The sequence below is a fragment of the Echinops telfairi genome, unplaced genomic scaffold (genome assembly GCF_000313985.2).
Source record: "Echinops telfairi isolate 266 unplaced genomic scaffold, ASM31398v2 ScPeMD7_7465;HRSCAF=8503, whole genome shotgun sequence".
NCBI classification, from domain to species: Eukaryota; Metazoa; Chordata; class Mammalia; order Afrosoricida; family Tenrecidae; genus Echinops; species Echinops telfairi.
In genome coordinates this window covers 8371023-8385822 of record NW_022111365.1, presented here as the reverse complement: position 1 = coordinate 8385822, position 14800 = coordinate 8371023, and the positions used below count along the sequence as shown (strand labels likewise).

General features: G+C 36.5%; 1 protein-coding gene across 6 annotated transcripts in view; it reads left to right on the top strand.

Annotated features, from left to right (window-relative positions):
• The window catches only part of ZFAND4 (zinc finger AN1-type containing 4), a 101755-nt gene that overhangs the window by 43298 nt on the left and 43657 nt on the right, over nucleotides 1–14800 (top strand). For 3 of the 6 annotated variants that reach the window (XM_045283676.1, XM_045283675.1, XM_045283674.1), the window contains exons 3-5: nucleotides 4194–4269; nucleotides 5000–5067; nucleotides 10740–10926. In XM_045283676.1, coding sequence (XP_045139611.1) covers nucleotides 4194–4269; nucleotides 5000–5067; nucleotides 10740–10926 — 331 coding nt within the window. Of the gene's footprint in view, nucleotides 1–4193; nucleotides 4270–4999; nucleotides 5068–8826; nucleotides 8887–10203; nucleotides 10310–10739; nucleotides 10927–14800 lie in introns of those variants that run through there. The other 3 variants (XM_045283678.1, XM_045283679.1, XM_045283677.1) reach the window with 3 other exon arrangements.

Here is a 14800-nt window from a genome sequence, read left to right as displayed (position 1 = left end):
GAAAAAAACCAAAACACAGAGTATTCTATTTATGAGAGATTTACTCTTATATATTTACTCCCTACCCTTATGGACTTTTTTCCACAATGATAATTTCAAACATCTGGTGAACATTCAATAGACATTCAAGTCAACTAACAGTCAACACTTAAAAAACTTTTTTATTTTAATAAATCATTTTATGGAGGATGCTTACAACTCTTATAATAATCCATACATCAATTGTATCAAGCTCATTTGTACATATGTCGCCATCATCATTTTCAAAATATTTTCTTTCTGTTTGAGCCCTTGGTATCAGCTCCTCTTTTTTCCTTTCCTCCCCCACCTTCCCACCCTCATGGACCACTGATTAATTATAAATTATTATTATTTTCATGTTTTACACCGCCCACTGTCTCCTTTCACCCACATTTTTGTTGTTTGTCACCCTGGGGAAGGGGGAGGATTATAGGTTGGTCATTGTAGTGTGTTCTCTGTTTTTCCCCCCTCCCCCTACTCTCATGGTATCACTACTCCCATTGCTGTTCCTGAGGGGTTTATCTGTCCTGGATTCCTATGTTGAGAGCTTTTATCTGTACCAGTGTGCATGCCCCAGTCCAGCTGAATTTATAAGGTAGAACTGTGGTCATGATCATTGGCGGTGGAGTAGGGAAGTGGGGGGATAGAAGTAAGTGTTAAAGAACTAGAGGAATGTTGTGTGTTCCATTGGTGCTGTGCTGCACCCTGTCTTGTTCTTTCCTTGTGACCCTTCTGTGAGGGAGTGTCCAATTATCTACAGGTGGGCTTTGGGCCCCACTCCAACACCCATCATTTGCATTGATTTTTTTGTTTGTTTTGGGTCTTTTGATGCCTGACACATCATCCGGTTGACATCTCATGATCACACAGGCTGGTGTGCTTCTTCCATGTGGGCTTTGTTGCTTCTCTGCTAGATGACCGCTTGTTTATCTTCAAGCCTTTAAGATCCCAAATGCTATATCTTTTAATAGCCGGGCACCATCAGCTTTTTTCTCCACATTTGCTTATGCACCCATTTTAACTTCAGTGATCCTGTCAGCGATCACAGCATGCCAGATTATTACAACAAAGTGTTCTTGCATTGAGGGACTTAACAGTCAGTACTTCTGAAACTTCTGCTTTACGGAGGCTGATTTTCTAGAGACTGATTAGCATAAAGTACAAAGTCTTTTTAGTCAACTTGCTAGCACCTTTCCATCTCTCAACCAGCACATACTTTCTGATTGTTACTTAATCTCTCTGATTTCGTTTAAATACTTATAAACGTTGGATAATATTGATATCTACTTTTTTAAGGTTATTGGGCTTAAATCAGGGTCCTCAAACTTTTTAAACAGGGGGCCAGTTCACTGTCCCTCAGACCCATTGGAGGGCTGGACTGTAGTTTAAAAAAAAAACTATGAACAAATTCCTAAGTACACTGTACACATCTTATTTTGAAGTAAAAAAACAAACAGGGCAAAAACCCCCAGTGGGCTGGATAAATGTCTTTGGCGGGCTGCATGTGGCCTGCGGTCCATAGTTTGAGGATGCCTGGCTTAAATGATGATAATATAAGTTAAGCACTAAGAACAGTACCTGGCTTAACAATGGGTGACACATATAGCATTTATTATTATTAAAGACTCATTTTATAATATTAGAAGCAAAAATAATTTAAGAAGCTATTGTGAAAAATATTTTCTTCAACATCAATATTCATTATAAGTTCCGTTGGGTAAATAATGTTCACACCTTTGTTAATGTAGTCCAATTTTTCTTTGGGTATTCAAATGTGCAGATTGCCAAAGATTAAAAAAATTATGCTAGAATATGTAATATGCTTTAATATTTAACATCACCAAAATGTAAAGAAAAACTCCAGAAGAATTCACTTCAGACGACAGCACTGAAGCTACAGCTCAGGGAGAGGGACATGTCCGATCAGAGCACACAGGAGCAGATGAAATGGGAAGAAGAGAGAGTGGAGCACATCCTGGCCCTCCAGGCTCTGAGGATGATATTCCTGTGCTCAGAGCAGCCAGTGCACAGAGAGGACTATAGGGTCAGCCCTACTATGAGACACGACATCTCCACTGACCCATAGCACTATGGGGGACAACACTGGAGACACAGTGCAGGAATTGTGCTCTATCGGACCCCACCACACTGAGGCAAAACACTAAGGGTGTGCAACAGAACAGCAAGGGGAGCAGAGCAAGGAAGTCCCCAGGGAATACCAAAAATAGACCATGGGTACAGGGCATGGCTGCCCATCAGAATCGACCAGAAAACACTCCTAAATGTCAACAAACAGACCTTCAACTATTTATAGGTTTTCTTTTTTGTTGTTGTTTTGTTTTCTTTTGCTGCTTTGTTTTATTCTATCTTGTTTTTTATTCATATTACCATCTCTGAATTTATATCAGGGAGGATAGGTGGGATAAATAATCTGGAGGAGAAAACAACAGGATCGACAGTTCTGGGGAGAGCATGAGAAAGGGGAGGAGGAGGAAAGGAAGTGGTTGTTAACAAACCCAGGGACAAGGGAACAACAAATGATTTAAAATCAATGGGGAGGAGGGTGTAGGAGGCCTGGTAGGGCTTCATCAAGGGTAATGTAAACGAGAGGAATTACTGAAACCCAAAAGAAGGCTGAACATGATAGTAGGGCAAGAGGAAAGTAAAAGGAAATAGAGGAAAGAACTAGGAGGCAAAGGGCATTTATAAAGGTCTAAAAACAGGCATGTACTTATGTAAATATATTTATGACGATGGGGAAATAGATCTATGTGCATATATTTATAGGCTTAGTATTAAGGTAGAAGATGGACATTGAGTCTCTACACAAGTACTCCCTCAATGCAAGAAAACTTTTTTCTATTAACCTGGCTTTCCATGATGCTCACCTTCCCAACACAATCGCTGAAGACAAAGTGGGTGCATAAGCAAATGTGGTGAAGAAAGTTGATGGGGCCCGGCTATCAAGAGATACAGTGTTCTGGGGTCATAAAGACTTGAAGATAAACAAGCGGCCATCTAGTTGAGAAGCAACAAAGCCCATATGGAAGGAGCACACCAGCCTGTGTGAACACGAGGTGTCGATAGGATCAAATATCAGGCACCAAAGAATCAGAACAAAAAATCATATCATTGTGAATGAGGGGTAGTGCAGAGTGGAGACCCAAAGTCCATCTGTAGGTAACTGGACATCCCCTAACAGAAGGATCACAAGGAAAGGAGGAGCCAGTCAGGGTGCAGTATAACACTGACGAAGCATACAACTTCCCTCTAGTTCTTAATGCTCTTCCCTGCCTCCACTATCATGACCCTGATTCTACCTTACAAATCTGGCTAGATCAGAGCATGTACACATGTACAGATAAAATCTGGGAACACAGGAAATCCAGGACAGAGAAACACCTCAGGACCAATATTGAGAGTAGCCTGGTAAGGAGGGTAAGGGAAATGTGGGGGGAGAAAGGGGGAACCGATCACAATGATCTACATATAACCCTCTCCCAGGGGAACCGACAATAGAAAAGTGGGTAAAGGGCGACATCAGTCAGTGTAAGACATGAAAAAAATAATAATTTATAAATTATCAAGGGTTTATGAGGGAGATAGGGTGGGAAAGGGAGGGGAAAAATGAGAAGTTGATACCAAGGGTTCTAGTTGAAAAAAGACGTTTTGAAAATGATGATGGCAACAAATGTACAAATGTGCTTGACACAATGGATGGATGGATGGATTGTGATAAGAGCTGTCCAATGAAATGATTAATAGAAGTGTAAAGTAAAAAACTTTCGTGTATAATGATCAGGACCAAGTATAATTGGGGAAAAACGGTGTTGTTAAGCTTTTAGAGTTATCCTCTAAGACTTGAGTGAAAAACTCAAAGATGAATCATAATATTTTTATAAAAAAAGGAGGTTACATAATATTGTACTTCATCTTGAGCTAGAGAATTATTGAAACAAACTTTTCTAAGTCTCAGTTGTCTGTTGTATAGAGTGGATTGCATAGTATCACTGTTAAGCCATACTTTCTTCTTCTGATTTTAAATGAGCTGCTAATTTAGAAATGTGTTTAATTCATTAGTACTTGGAGTTCTTAAATAAAATAGCTTTATATCACAATTTTTGGAGAACTCTATTGAATTTTTAACACTTTTTTTTATAACTCCCCCTAAGGTATTCCCATTTGTCAGCAGCACTTAATTTGGAATAACATGGAACTTGAAGATGATTGTTGCTTGAATGATTACAAGTGAGTGTCATACATCTTAGCTATTTTAAAACACAGTGCTTTTCTTGCATCATTGTCCCTTCATCATCTGAATAGCTCTCTAATCCCTTGATTTAACATAAATCTTGAACTCTAAGGACTGTCTCAGGCTACCTGATTCTTATTTTATTGTTCTTTTGTTTTCATTTTATCATGCTAAGTTGTTCAGCACTTGCCTTTTAGATCTTATCGTCTTGCTCTATCTACTTTGAATATTGATCTCTTCTCACTTGGCTAAATTCCTTTTCTTTTCATTTTCACAAAGAGTCTTGGATTAGATAGAATTGCTGTCCACCAAGCCTTTCATTTTTCATTAAACATTCCAGTTACTAAGGGGCACTATGTGTACTAGTGATTGCAGCTCGTATGTCTACAAGCTAGTCTTTCTTCTTTCTCTTACTTGGCTTTTTCTAACATTTGGGGTTCTAAGCAAGACTTCTCTCTTTTTTTCTTACTAAAACATGATCATAGAGGTTCTTTCCAGTATACTTTTTTTCTGGAATTTTATGTCAAATGTAAGGTTCTTGAGAAATTTTTCACATGTTCATTAGGTGAACTAAATAAGTTAACATTGCATTTAGTCACATTACTGCATATTTGTTTTGTTTTATGAAGTAGGTACTGTGTCTGATAACCCAGCAATTATTATATGCATATTTGATATGGAATGTATTTGATGATTATAGTTTACTTTTATATTAACTATCCACAGCATTTCTGAAGGTTGTACGTTGAAGCTGGTATTGGCTATGCGTGGTGGACCTATAAATACTAGAAGAGGTAGGCATATAACACAAATATATTCAAGCAATTTCAAAATGATTGATTATTGAATCCAGTAAGTATTTTTATAGCCTTAAATTTTATTCAGTTCTTTCCAAAAAGTCTCATGATTTCTGATTCAGTCCAGGAGGATTTGAAAATAAGTTTCATGAGTTTAGAAAGGGAAATGGGATAGCAGAGTAAAAATAATGTATCATCATGTGTTCATGTTTATACTAAAGTTATTGCTTTTTCAATTCACTAAATCTCAGATTCTAGAATAATGATTGTTATGGAAAATTCCAAAGATGCATGTGGTCTAAATTGTGATGCATCTCGGTTTCATGAATATAATCATGGCCCTGTGGTGTGGTATCTTTTCTCAGTTGTGAGTAGTTTCCAGGAATCCATTTATTCATTGAACAAATACTTACTACCCATCTACTAGCTTTCTCAGACTAATGTCTCAAGTATAGTAAATAGGGGAGACAAAGTCTCTGCTTACATTATGCCAACTATAATAAGTACATAAAGAAACCAAATAATTTCAGGGAATTTTAGAGTTATAGTCTAGTGCTCTAGAGGAAATGGTAATTTGGCAGTGTCTGTGAAAGAGTAGCAGGAAGGGCTACTCTCAGAGACAATGAGCACATATTTGATTGACAAGAAAGCTCTAACCCTCTGATGAGCTAGGAGCATTCATGTGACATGTGACATGAATTCTAAACCAAACATAGGAATCCTTAGACTGCTCAGATTAATGCTCTGCAGATCTCATTTTAGGGAAGGTCTTCAGATTCTTTTGATCTTTCACTATTGAGAAAACTTAACCATACATATTTCTTCAATTGCTGGCTTACTTTTCCAAATTAAATTATGTCTCATTGTATCTTAATTTCTATTAGAAAAGAGTCTTATTACCATCTTTTTCCTAGCTAATACAAGAGAATTTTGTGACATGTTCCACTAGATTGTTGAATTGTTTTGCGTAAGTTGGAAAAACAAAGGTAATATTAGAGCTACCAATCCCAATGTGAAGGACTTCTCATTAATTGGATTTATGAAGCTCTCCAATAAGACATAGGTAATGTTTATAGTAACAATTCTGAATTATTTGCAGAACTATTAAGTTTAGGTTGAACTATGGAGTATTTAATGACATATGGATTCCATTGTATTATTTTCTGAAATTGGTTATTTGTGATAGTACTGTTTTTAAACCATAATATTTAATCAGAAACCTAGTTTTCTAACTGGGACTAAAATGATTTTAATATTTATGAGAAGGAACATAACATACAGATTATAAATTAAATATATTTATGTATCATAAAACTTAAAAAATTGAAGACATCAATACCTTCTAATAGCTGAAGCTTTGTAATCATTACTTTTTCTCTGTAACTTTTTATGATTGGCTTATGAATTGAAAAGTCAGCAGCTAGGCCATATCATTAGAAATGAATTATTAAATCTTTTACATTGAGATTTGAATCATTTCACTGCATTAACTTTTTGAAACTGAAAACTTGCTTTCCCCAGCTTACTTTGTTGAAAATTTGGTATAATGGATTGAATTGTGGCCTCTCAAAATATGTGTCAACTTGACTGGGCAATGATTCTCAGTGATTTGGCAGTTATGATCTGATGTGATCAGTCAATAAAAGAATTAAGGGTGGGACATAATACCTTGTATCTTCAAGTGCTAAAGAGGGAAGAGAAGCAACCACAGGGGCTACCAAAAAAGAAGAGCCAGGCAGGGACCATTTGGACCTGGGATCCCTGCATTGTGAGAGGTCCATGCAAAGACATATAGAGATCTCTCAGAATGCTAGGCCTGCAGAGGTGGAAAGGAGCCAAGGACATTTATCCACAGCAAATAAAGAGAAAAAGCCTTCCCCTAGAACCAGGACCCTGAATTTGGACTTCTGGTCTTCCAAACAGAGAATAAATTTCTATTTATTATAATGGTTCACTTGTAGTGTTTCTGTTACGTCAGTTCTAGATAACTAAGACACTTGGCACAAAAGAAAAAAACATGCTCAGATTAGGACTTCTACCTTGTATTTGAGAAACTATTTTTTTTCTTATTTAGTATTATTTGAAGGCTAACTTATTATCATTATTTAGCTATTTACAACCTGTGATATGGAGATGACAGCATAATGTTCTCCAGGCCTGTCCATGTCATGAGGTGAACTGTGGTTTTGTCCCTGCTTTTTAGCAATGGATGGTATTTCATTAACCAGAGTTCTTTATCCTTCAACGACGGACTTTAGGTTGTTTCTGTTTTATTGCTGCTGTGAGCAATGCTGCAGCGAACATGAGGGTGCATATGTCTGTTCGTGTTATTACTCCCCCCCAGATAGCTCCACTTTATTTTTATTTTTTAACAGTTTTATTCGCATATAATTCATATATTTTATAATTCAGTGGTTTAATCATATTTAAAGGAATTGTACAATCATTACTATGATCAATTTTAGAAAATATTTTCTTCTTTTGTATACTCATTATTATTACCTCCCCATTTTCTCCCAACATCCCCTTGCCATAGCCCTAAGAAACCATTAGTCCAGTTACTCGCTCTACAGATTTACCTATCCTGGATTTTGGGATAAAGATAGAGCTTTCTACTCCCATAAAGAGGTAGTCTTGGAAACTTACAGGGGTAATTCTACACTATCCTACAGTGCCACTATGAGCTGGCATTTACTCGATGGCAGTGACTGATCCTGAATTCCATGTACAGAAAAACAAACAACCCCCCCCAAACAACAACACACTAAAACAGAAAAACCTCAAATGAAAAGAACACAGAAAATATTAAAAACTAGAACAAACTATAAATGGGCCAGTAGGGAGAACAAATGATTAGGTGCTAATTTTTTTTTACATTGTAAAAGTTTTTATTTTTATAAATTGTATTTAATGTTAATAAATTTTATTTAAGGAATTTTACATGTCTCATTTGTCATCCATTGGCTACTGTTTAGTTCCTCTAAATCTTGTAAAAGTTCATCTTTAAGATAGCCCTTTATAAGGAGTGATTAGGTGTTACATTTTAACCTAACTACATTTGCATTAATTTACCTTCCAATGCACTCTGTCTGATGGGAAGGCTATTTACAACACTGGTCAATGGACACCAAGGATGCACTGGATACTTAATCCATGTGGGGATTCTGCATATGGGTTTTGGGCTTTCACTATCATGCATAGCTTTCTACAAACTAGGTGCTCAGAAGTTAAGCTCTAATGCTGTTCCTTCCACCTATTTTGAATTTTTATTACTTACATACCTTGAACCACTCAGGCTATTGTGCTTCCTCCTCCTTGTGGATTTAGCTGATACCTAATATAGAAAGCTGCTTGCTTTAAGATAAACTTTTAAGACCCCAGACACTATTTTTCTCTGACAGCAAGGCACCATCTGATTTGTTCATTATACTTTGCTATAGCACCAATACCTTCAGTGATCTCTTGGTGAGGGCAAGTATCGAGTAGGATCACAGTTGACTCTAACATCTTTAGGCTATATGCACAGTACCATTGCTGATTTGTATGAGATTTACGTTCCTAGTTGTTTGAGCTGGCACCATATCACTTTCCACAGTGGTTGTATGTGTTTACAGTTCCACCAGCAGTGTATAAGGGTTCCAATCTTTCTGCAGCCTATCCAGAGTTAATTATTTTCTGGGTTTTTTTTTTTTGCTCTTAGCTATCATTTTCAGTGTAAGGTGGTATCTCATCATTGTTTTGATTTGCATCTCCCAGATGGCTGGTAATCAGGAGCATTTCTCCATATGTTTGTTGGCCATTTGGATGTCATCTTTGGTGAGTTATCTGTTCAAGTCTTTTGCCCACTTTTAATTGGGTTATTGGACATTTTCTTATTGAGAATATGATTTTATATGTAGAAAACTCTGAGCATTAGAAGAAAAAAGTTGGAAACAAGAGATTTTGTGTCTTGGGTAGGATACAAGATTAACATACAAAAAGCAATCGGATTCATGTATATTAATGAAGAGAACCCTGGAAAAGAAATAAGAGAGAAATGCCATTTGCAAAAGGCACACACACACAAAATCAAATACTTAGGAGTAAACCTAACCAGAGAAATAAAAACCAACACTCCTCCACCAAATACAGAACACTATTACAAGAAACCAAGAGAGATGGAAGAATATTCCATGTTCTTGGATAGAAAAGCTGAATATTGTAGAAATATCAATACTACCCCAAGCAATCTATGAATACAGGTAATTCCTATCTAGATCCCAACTTCATCCTTTAAAGAAATGGAAAAACTAATTATTAACTTCATATGGGGTGGGGGTATGGTGGGGGAGGGCAAGAGACCCAGGATAATCAAAGAACTTCTTAAGAAGAAAAATAAAGTACCGCAAAACTTATTTCATAGTCACATAGTCATAGTCACAGTAGTTAAAATAATTTGTTAATTGTGCAATAATGGACACATGAGTGGACCAGAATAGATAATCCAGAAATAAATCCATCTACCTGCAGACAACTGATCTTTGACAAAGGGCCAGAGTATTCTCTTTAGCAAATGGTGCTGGCAAAATTAGATCTCATTCAGAGTGCTAAAGCAGGATTCATACCCCAACCCATATACAAAAAACAAACTCAAGATGGATCAAAGACCTAAATGTAAATCCTATAACTATAAAGATCATCTTTGAAAGAATAGGGACAAACTCAAGGGCCCTATTTTAGGGCATAGACACTCTATCAAATATAATGAAGGAAACACACAAAATAGATGACAAAATACATGACTAGGAAAAAAAATACCCGACGAGGACCTGTTTAATATAAGACACTTATGTGCATCAAAAGACTTTTTTTTTTGACAGTGACATAGACAAGGAACTACTCTCTAAAGCCCATAGTGAGCTGCAAGAACCCAATAAGTATATATAGCCAGAAAGAGAAAGAGCCTCATTTTCTTCTAATATTATACATAGTTATCGATATATATTTTATTCATCTAGTGTATGTGGGAGCTTTCAAATTGCTTTAAAATTATTGATTGTTAGAACAAATATTTGAAAATCAGAATATGTACAATTAAAATAATAGATAATAATATATATTTTTAGATAATGATGTCATTAACAAACAAACCAACAAACCAAATCCACTGCCATCAGTTCGGGTGCAATGCAGAGTGCCTCTACCCAGGGTTTTCGATGAGACGACTTTACCTTTATCTCAAGGAGTGGCTGATCCTGAGGTTAGCAGCCCACCTCACACCCAACCGTGATACTGGGGCTCGAAAGCATCATAGAATAAAACGATATGTATATGGACTCTAGTAGCACAGGCAAATAGTCATGTATTTGGTTAAGCCCTGTCTTTGGACATAACAACATAATGATACATTTCATTTCTTTCATATATAAATATAAGAACTGCTATATTAACTATAGCAGAAATATATAATGCACAGGATTATTGTTTAAATTCAGCACATTATATCTTGCCAGTGTACTAAGATTCATAAAATGATATAAATTGGAAACGTTGATCAGGTTAAAAATTTTGTCTTTTTTTATATAACAATAGCTTTAATAATACAAAAGATGATACATGGCATAGTTCAGTCAATATAGTTCATTAAGTTTTCTGTGATTTACCAAAAAAAAAAATTTTGTCTTTTATAGTTCCAATGGAAGATCCACTTAGGGAGATGGCTGAGTACATGGATTCCAGTCGTGATGACATCTGGGAAAAGCCGTCCTGCAATAAACAAGTTACATTTTTGGTCTACCGAGAAGGAGATCAGTTGAATTTCTTTCGTGTAGTAGATAGGGGAGATGGCACTTTAACACCACTATCTGAATCTTTAAGGTAAATAAATTTTCATTTGCATGTCTTACTTATAAAATAATGTCATATGACAAAATATAGTAACCTTTGTATTTATCTTCTATTAAAATAATCTTTATTCATAAGAATAAAGTCATACTTTTTCTCACTCTGGATATGTTCTTCCTTCATATTATTGATAGATACTAAGAGAATAATTTCTACAACAGAAATTTCTTTATAGAATAAGATCATTTTCTATCTATATAAAAATACTCCAAAACCACACTCACTAGTGACCCTATAGGGCAAGGTAGAGCTGTCCCCTGTGGGTTTTCAAGACTGCTACTCTTTATGGGAGTTGAAAGGCTCCTCTTTCTCCCACAGAGTGGCTGGTGATTTTGAACTGACGGTATTAAACTGCAGACTTTGCAGTGAGCATCCCACTCATAACCACTATGCCATCAGGGCATCTTTTCTATCTATATAATCTATAAGAAGATTTGCTTTTAATATTTTATGTAAAAATTCTAAGATGCCTATTAGATTACATAGTCTTATGTTACTATATGTATGTGTGTGTATGTATATATATAATGCTTTGGCATAATAGGAAAATGTCTTTTTTCAGAAAGAAAAAAATCCTACAGTTGGACATGTCTATATTATTAGAACCAATGTCTATATTTATTTGACCTTATTTTTGTAACCTATAAACTAAGGTTGGAAGATGCGCATTACTTCTAAAATCAGAAGGATAAAAACATAAATATATTTTAATTACACTGCCATCAAGTTGATTCTGACTCATAGCAACCCAATAGGTCAAGGTAGAACATGGGTTTCCTAGACTGTAGCTCTTCATAGGAGTGGAAAGCCTTCTCTTTGTCCCACCAAGTGGCTGATGGTTTTGAACTGCTCACCTTGCAATAAACAGCCTAATGTGACTATGTCACCAGGGTTCCTAAAGATATCTTAATAGGTAGGAGAAAAATTAGATAATCTCAAAGACTCATAATAATTGGAATACACAGAATCTTAATCTTTTTTATTAGTCACTATGATGGTTAATTGTATATGTCACTGGGCTAGGCCATGACTTTTTAGTTTGGAAGTGAAGTACTATAATATGGTAGTTATGTAATAATGTAACCATTATGTGGTCTGATTTGATTAGCCTTCATTTGTTACAAAGGTGGGATGCATCATTCTCACTCAAATGACAGCTCTTAGAGAAAAGGGATTAGGGTAATATGGAACATCCTTAATCTGGTGATAGTTCTGATATGATATAAAGGAAATCTCTTCAAGGTATTGCCTGAATCAAATATATATGAACACCCAGGCAAAGCTCTCTAAATTTTGCTTTCTTTCAATCCTGCATGTGGCTATCATTATTTGACCTCAAGTTCTTGGGACATGAGCCGGTAGAATACTTTATTGCCGGATTGCCTTAGAATTCATAAACCCTAATAGCCCGAGAGCCAGTAGCCTTGTCATCTGTCAATCTTGGGTTTGCCAGTGCCAACAGCTATGTGAGTCAGGAGAAGCCTTCAGCATGGTATCTGACTCATGGACTTGAGATTTGTAAGCCTCTACAATTGCATGAGCCATTTTTAAAAAGATACATTTATATAAGGGGGCTTTAAAAAGTTCATGGAAAAGTTGAATTGAAAGATAGTGAAAATTTTCAGAATTTGAAATCTTTCAGAATTTTCAGTTTTGAAGCCCTACCATCATATATATATTAGTAGATTTGCTTCTCTAGAGAACCCTATAGTCACAAAACAATTACTAACAAGTCATGAAGTTAGGCGAAGTGTTTGTAAAGAGGGATGTTCCTATCTTCATGGAATATGCAATCTAGTACAAGTAATATCTGTGATACTATGTTAGCTTTTTCTGTAAAAATATATCAAGATCTCCGTTAAAACAGATGAAAGTTTCTTAATTTTGGCTGAGGAATTTGGAAAGTCTCTGACAGGAAGTACTATATTAAAAAGGAGTAGGAATTATTTCCAGGCCAGATAGCCACTTAGTCACAAGTAAAGAAGATCCCATTAAAAAAACCAGGAGAAGTGATGGGAAACTTAAGCTCCCAGGAAACCTGGAGAAAAACTTAAAAGTTAAATGGACCAAGGTCTCCACACCCCAGAGACTGTAGGAGAGATCATCACAGAGAAGGGAGCAAAGCAGCATACAAGGTGCTCAGGCTTTCTTCCAGCTGCCTGCTGCTGCCACTTGTGTGTCCTTCTAACCAGAGTCACTGCTACACTTCTCCCCACCTTTGATCACCACCAAGGCAGTGCCCTCCCTGTGGCTGAGACAGCTGCATGCACTACCCACTGTGCTGTCCTGTGCTGCTTCTGCCAGATGCTCCCACCCACCAGCTAAGGCTAAGCTATGCACTCCTCTGCCTGATGGTCACGACCATCAGGTACCATCTCTGTCATGGGCACATCTGCCACAGAGTACTGCTGCTGTAGGACACTGTTGTCACAGGCACCGACTTCCAAACTTGAGTCTGTGAACTTCTCAGGGACCTGTCCACGTGCTCTGTCCTTGCAACCCACTCTAGCACTTCCCTTTCCTCAACTCTAAAAGGGCTGAAAGGATTCCAGGCTGAGAGAAAATTCCAACCTACCAGTCTTTTGTTTTTATCTCCTACCATTGCCCCTTTAATTTTTCTCTTTTAACATAGTTTTATTATTTCTTTCCATGTTATTACTGTTTAAAGTACATATTTTATTATTTTTTTCTTCTTTATTTTTTTCTCCTTCCTTTTTTTGTGGTTCCTGCTCTGTACCATTCAATAGAGTCACCTGCCCCCATGCAATCCAGCTTTCCACCTACCCCTAACAACTGCATCACGATGTTATGGAGAAAGCAGAAACTATTGAGGCACGCACAAATAAAAACAAACAAACAAACAAATGAAAATCAGACACAAACAAGTGACCATTCCCCAACTCAAAGGCACTTTCTGAAAAAGAAAAGACACTGGGATTGCCAGAAAAAGAATTCAGAAGAATGATGTTCATATACTTTCAACATATAGAGGAAGAGATAGAGAGAACTATGGAAAAAATAGAAAAATTAGAAATTTTATAACAACAATAACAAATAGAGAGCTGGAAGATGAGTGCTAAGGTAACAGAACTAGGTAACACCTTTAAAGAGGAGAGTAATAGAATAAAAAATAAGCTGAATTAATGAGCTTCAAGACAAATCTCTTAAGGATAACTGATAAGAGGCACAATCAACAAAAAGAGCAAAAGAAACAGAAGAAAGACCTAGGAATTATGGGAGACACTATCCAGAGGAACACCATATGTCTCATTGAGATTTCAGAGCAGGAAGAAACAAAAACAAACCTATAGCACAAGAAATCCTGGGAAAATGTCTCTAACAGCATAAAAGAGGACAAAATTACTCTGCAAGAAGGTAAAAGAACCCCAAACAGGTTAGGATGCCAAAGAACAACATTGTAGTTACTGCAATATCCAGAAAAAGGAGAAAATCCATAAAAGTAAGGAAACAAACAATAGTTTCCTAGAGAGGACAACCAGTAAGAATAAACTCGTTTTTCTGCAGAAACCAGGTGGGCAAGAAGACAATGGAATGGCATATGTAAAACTCTGAAATAAAAAACTGCCAACCAAGAATCTTTTTTTTTGTTGAAGTTTTTATTTTTGTAATCGTTTTATTAGGGGCTCATACAACTCCCATCACAATACATACACACATCAACTGTGTAAAGCACATCCGTACATTCATTGCCATCATCATTCTCAAAACACCTGCTCTCCACCCAAGCCCCTGGCATCAGGTCTTCATTTTTTCCCCTCCCTCCCCGCTCACCCCTCCCTCATGAACCCTTGATAATTTATAAATTATTATTTTGTCATATCTTGCC